General features: G+C 42.0%; 1 protein-coding gene across 1 annotated transcript; it reads left to right on the top strand.

Annotated features, from left to right (window-relative positions):
- Positions 1–637: 637 nt before the first annotated feature.
- Positions 638–5,135, top strand: LOC117292668 (major facilitator superfamily domain-containing protein 6-like protein B). Its single transcript, XM_033774803.1, has 2 exons — positions 638–787; positions 1,782–5,135. The coding sequence occupies exon 2, from the start codon at positions 1,884–1,886 to the stop codon at positions 4,230–4,232; it is 2,349 nt and encodes a 782-aa protein (XP_033630694.1). The 5' UTR covers positions 638–787; positions 1,782–1,883; the 3' UTR covers positions 4,233–5,135.
- The last annotated feature ends 914 nt before the right edge of the window (positions 5,136–6,049 follow it).

The following is a 6,049-nucleotide window of genomic DNA, read 5'->3' as shown; positions in this document are numbered from 1 at the left end:
AAGGGTACCTAGTCTACTAATAAAAAAGGTTGTTTTGGGAAAGAGGGGCGGGGCCATGGAGGGGGCTTATGCATGGATGAAATAAGTTCGGGGGGCAGGGGGCGGAAACGGATTTATCAGTTGAGACGAATGACCCTGCCATCAAACATAGTAGCATTAGTACCCTGCTTATATTTCCTGAAAAAGAGACACTCTGTGCATTTATTAGGAAAGTAGTTTGTCAAGAAAGGGAATTAAAATTCCCGTTGTTGTCAACTTTCCAGAGAGGGTAAATTTTCATTAACCCGGGAGTTTGTTATGTTATTGCTGTAAAAGAATTGACAAAAACTAAACTCCAATCCGTACAGTTCGCATAATCTACTGACCCCGCCCCCCCCCCCCAAACGAAAAAACATTGTATTTTTTTATCATCAAACAACAAACAAAAACTACAATTTGATAGGCTGAATTGGAGTTACAATTTCGTCGTAAATTTTCATCTTCCTAACTAATAATGCAAAGAAAAGATAATGAAATAAACAGCAACTAGCAGCTGGTTGAAAGAGACTAGCATTACGTCACACTTTGAAACCGCCAACAGGCGGATGGGTTATCATGGAAGCTTAAAATACGAAACTTTTTCACATAACGAAAAACATACAATTTGTAGACACGACGGTGGTTAGGTGGCGGCTGACACGATCTTTCCTTTACATGTTTACTTTAGTCTTTAGATAGAAAGACGATGAAGCGATTACGCATGAAACGACGACAGTAGAGACTAGAGTACAGACAAGCTGAATAAAGTGTAAGCCTTTTTCGGCAAAGTTTCCGTATCCACCTGTGACCCTGCACCACTTTTTCATTCGTTTTTATTTTTTACTACTACTACTACTGGTATCTAAAGTTACTTTATTTATTAATATCGATAAATAATTAATAATAACATAGATAGGCTATAAAAAGTAAACGAAATCAAAACAAATTGACAAAACAATTGATTCCGACCACTGCCTTTTTTTACTCGTCCTTTATTGACAAGACTCATTAAGTAATATATGAGTTATTTATGACCAATAAAAAAAAGTAATTATTAATTACAATTTACAAATAAACCCGAATAAGCAAGGAAAGGTAGTTTATTTAATTTAATTCTTTTTTAAATACTTTTTTTTATTTTTTAGTACAAATCAGTGAAAAAAATGGTGATCTGAGACATGTCACATACATGGCATCTTGTGAAAAGACTTTTGTAACTTATTTATAATTTTTATTTTAGAATGTTCTTAAACCAGGGCCCAATTTCATGGCTCTGCTTACTGCCGAATTCTGCGCTTACAATCGCGATTCCCGCTTACGTGCAAGCGCCGAATTTCTGCGCTAGCCTTGTAAGCGTAGAATGTCTGGTAACGTGGAGTACGCACACTAAACTGTGAAATATGCTTGCCGTAAGCACAGAATTCCCTGCTTCCGTAAGCGCCGATTCTGTGCTTACGGTAAGCAGAGCCATGAAATTGGGCCCTGGTGGTCGGGTTTGTATAGTGGTGTCTTGCCTCGCCTTCCACCTCTAAGACATCGACTCGAATCCCACCGGGGGCGGTACTGTGTGGATTGGTTATCACTATCATCAGTCAGTCCCTACTTGACTGCATGGACTTTCTCTGGGTTTTCCTCCCACATCTAAAACTTAAATTTATTTAATGTTTTCTCTCGTTTGGCTCTAATATGAGCGAATATCAAAATATAAAACATCAATTAAATTTGAGGTTATTGTTAAATGATTGATTTTTTTCCTTTCACAGACCCTCAGCTGATTTAACCTGCCAACTGGTAGAAAAATGAAGACAGCAGATTAGAGATTGTCGGACATTTGTCAACATCGAAGATCTGAAAATTCATCCACTATGCCCAAAGGAGATCAAGTCGACCTACAACGAACTCTGACCTTTGTCAGTTTTTTCTATTTTACGTACTCAGCTAGTAAAGCATGCCTCTTCCCCTTTTTGACCCTGTACTTCCGTCAACTAGGCCTGAGTGCCACCCAGACGGGTGTCATCTGTGGACTGAAGGCTTTCGTTGCACTGTGGGGTGCACCGCTGTGGAGCAGCTGTGCTACAAAACATGGCAGACAGCGTATCGTTTTGATGGTTGCTATGTTTATGATGCTGGCATCTAACCTTGGGTTGACGCTGTTACCGCCAGCAGATGGAGATCTCTATTTAGCCTACTGCAACCCTAGAAATAATTCGGCAAACTACAGAGAACCTTCAAACAACTCAAGAGTTGATAATGAAGATGCTGTAAGCATGCCTTCATCAACCGCCCCTACAACTCGTTACACATCGACCCTGTCAGGTAGTCCATTCTCAACCTCTCAAACCTCAAAGGACTTCATCGGTTCAACTGATTCTAACCTGTGGATCAACACCAAGAAGACAACAACTCTTTATTTAAGAATAAAACCAACCAGAAAACTACCCTTTGATAATTTCCATCCAAATCTCAACCACGATACGGGAAGTACAGCACGGCCTTCACCTCACAATAACGCAAATCAGATTTGGACTCCTAAGCCAAGCAACCCCCTTCCAGAGTCAAATACTCTGCCAGAATCCAACTCCCAGTACACTGAAGAATCTACAGCTGATCATCTCCAATCAAACAATGAACAGTCCCAACTTGAGGATTATCAAGATTCAGCACCTAGTTATATTTCAACCACTCCAACTCTACCTGCTGTTGTGTCCCCTTCGACAACGAAAAGCAACAACCAGCAACTAAATCACAACCAATATTATAACCATGAATCTGTGATGCAGCCACAAAGCAATAACCTTAAGTTAAATCCAAATCACAATGATGGAAGACCTGGGACCCATCTGAACTGGGGTAACATCGATCATAATCAAGCATCAGGAAACAAAAAGAAGAAATTTAATCATAAGCCAAACCAAAGGCAGAGGAAACCCACTTTGACAGAAAACTCAAATAGTAAACCAAATCGGAGGCAAAAGATTGAAACGACAAAATCTATCTTTGCAGGAAAACCAAGTGTATCTCATGACAGAAAGAAGCGTAGCAACGTCGATAAACACACTGTACCGATTGAGGCATCTGAAATATCACAAAATAACCAATATCCTCAGTCGTTGGGCCAGGCACAGGACATTGTAAGTAAACCTCTGACCAGTTTCCTTGAATCTGAGCACATTGTGTTTGTAATTGCACTCCTGATTGTGGTCATCGGGGAGAGCCTTTCGTGCCCCGTTGACAAAATATGCGACAGCAATCTACATGAGACTCTGGATGCTGTAGATGAACTTGACAAGTACAAGAGACATCGAGTGCCGAGTATGATTGGCTTTGCCATCTTTGCCGTGACTGTTGCAGTTATTGTTGACAAGACGGACTGCCGTATCTTCCTGAAGGCGAGCCACTTCATGATCCACTTTTACATGTTTGCGGTTCTCCTCGGACTTGCCTTCTTGTTGGCTTTCTTCTACCCCATCCCTGCAATAAGGAAAGGAAACAAGCAGATGAGATTCTGTAAGGGCATCAGACTGCTCTTTGCTGATCCGCACAATGTTGTGGTGACACTCACTACATTTATTGCAGGAGCGATAGCGTCAAACATACACAATTTCCTCTTCTGGCATATGCAAGACCTTGGAGGATCAGAAGTTGTCATGGGAGTTGCGCTGCTAGTCTCTGTCACCTCCCAAATTCCAATGCTTTTTCTAACTGGCTGGTTGACTCGAAAACTTGGCCACACTGGTGTCCTGGTTGTGGCATTGCTGTGCCTCTCATCACGTCTTCTCTACTTTGCGTTTCTGTGGACACCTTGGGCTGTCGTTCCAGTTGAAGTGCTGTGCGCGTTCAGTCAGCAGGCTCTCTTCCAAACAGTATCCTCGTACGCTGAGCAGATATCCCCCCCAGCTATGGACCGATCCACACAATCCATCCTGAACTCTATGTACCATGGTCTCGGCTTCTTCATCGGGGGTTCCGTGGGGGGCCTCGTCTACGATCAAGTGGGGTTGAAGGTCCTGTACAGTGCGTCGGCAGGCCTGGCCCTTGCTTGGGGGATGGTTGTGGTCTTGGTTGAACAGCTCGTCCCCAAGAAGAGGAAGCTTCATTATTCATCACTGCTGCGGCGAGAGGAAGATGCAGATGAAGACTATCTGAGCGAGGAAGAATCTGATGAGGTTTATGGAAATGATTGGCTCGTTCAAGCTCTAAAGGATGAACTGTAGTACGGTTCATGTTTACACGGATGAACTTTAGTATGGTTCATTGTACAATTGTTGCATGCTGTGACGGGGTCCATGGCGTTTTGTACACCCGAGTGGGGAAATGGAACCCGAGGCGAAGCCGAGGGTGCCATTTTCCCCCGAGGGTGTTCAAAATCCATGCACCCCAAATCACAGCGTGCAACAATTGTTTTGTTATACCTTGGTAACATGGTTATTCCTCTTCTCAAAGTTATGTTGTCATCTTCAAACACTATAACGACGGAGTATGCACAAATTAATAAGCAGGCGAACAGTTGTTCAAAATAAGAAACCATTCTTCACTGTTCCCTCAACCCGTGGTCATTTCGTACTAAGAGCTGGAAATCGACCAACGGTGGGAACGATCAAGTTGATGTACACCGGTTAACATAACTCATGTTACCTGTTGCGCTGTGCAGCCATGGTACATTATACAATTGTTGCACGCTGTGATGAGGTCCATGGCGTTTTGTACACCAGAAGGGGAAAATGGCACTCGAGGCGAAGCCGAGGGTGCCATATAGTATGGTTCACAATACAAGGATGAACTATAGTATGGTTAATACAAGGTTGGACTATAGTATGGTTCATGTGTACAAGGTTGAACTATTGACCCCTGGCACGCACATCACACGCCTAAAATGCGCACTTCAATGAATAACGCCAGTGACTTTGACCAACAAAATGGCGCTTCAAAGATTATTCTGATGATGATGTCAGGTGAATTGGGTCAATAGTTTGGTTCATGTATACAGTGATGACAGAGATGCCAAGTCCAGAGGCCAGCTTTGCGTGAGACTTTGCGTGCGCAATCTGCAAATTTGCGCTGTGCTTGTACGGTAGCTAGTTGATGATTCTGATAAACTGCGTGCAATCTGAAGATTGTGCAAACATTGTAGATTACGTTTTTTGTACACACGAGCGCGATTTGGCAATGCATTGTCGTTAATTTTTATTTTTTTCCCGGTCTGGCCCCAATGCGTTAGAAAATGGTTGCTGTGCGTGTGAGCGTGAGACAGAGCCCAAATGCGTGAGTCTCACGCCTAATGCGTATAACTATAGTATGGTTCATGTACAGATATACCTGTAGGGTAAAGTCGGCCATTAATAACAAATTTAACACAACTATTCATGACACATAAGTGGAGTGTTAATATCGCATGCCAAGCGCGGTATGAGTCATTGAAACAATTCCATAGGACGGAAAATTAGAAAACACCCTTTACAAAGATTGTGCCTTTTGTTCGGTTTAGAGGGCATTGCATCATGATATGTCTTTATTTTTACTTGAAAGCCACGTGAATGCGACACTGTACACATAGCAAACAAAGTATTACATGTAGATGTACACCCATAGCAACCACTGCACTATCCCATAGCAACCAATGTACAGTAAAACCCTAGCAACAGCAGCTTCTTGGTACCTAGACAGCTGGGCACACTTTTGAAACAAATAATTGGCTGCTTTTACTCCTGCTATGGTCAAAGCTACAACTCCCTTGTTGATCCCGCAGCATTGGTAGCACCATAACATTACACTATCTAGGCTAAACAAGTATGAATTATAGTGTAACTGGATCCAATTTTAGAGCAAAAAAAAAAGCACAAATGAATGGTTCAATACATCAAAAGCACTTCCAAGTTATTTCGTTTCCTCCCGTTTGCCTCCCCCCCCCCCAATTTTTTTTGAACAATTAAATAAATAAATAAAACAAAAAATAATAATAAATACCAAATACGTTTAAAGGGTATCCATAAATAGACCAGAAGTCCTGTTTGTTTTTCCAAGAATCATTTAA

Source organism: Asterias rubens, chromosome 7 (genome assembly GCF_902459465.1).
Source record: "Asterias rubens chromosome 7, eAstRub1.3, whole genome shotgun sequence".
Classification (NCBI taxonomy): domain Eukaryota; kingdom Metazoa; phylum Echinodermata; class Asteroidea; order Forcipulatida; family Asteriidae; genus Asterias; species Asterias rubens.
This window is presented reverse-complemented; position numbering and strand designations above follow the sequence as displayed.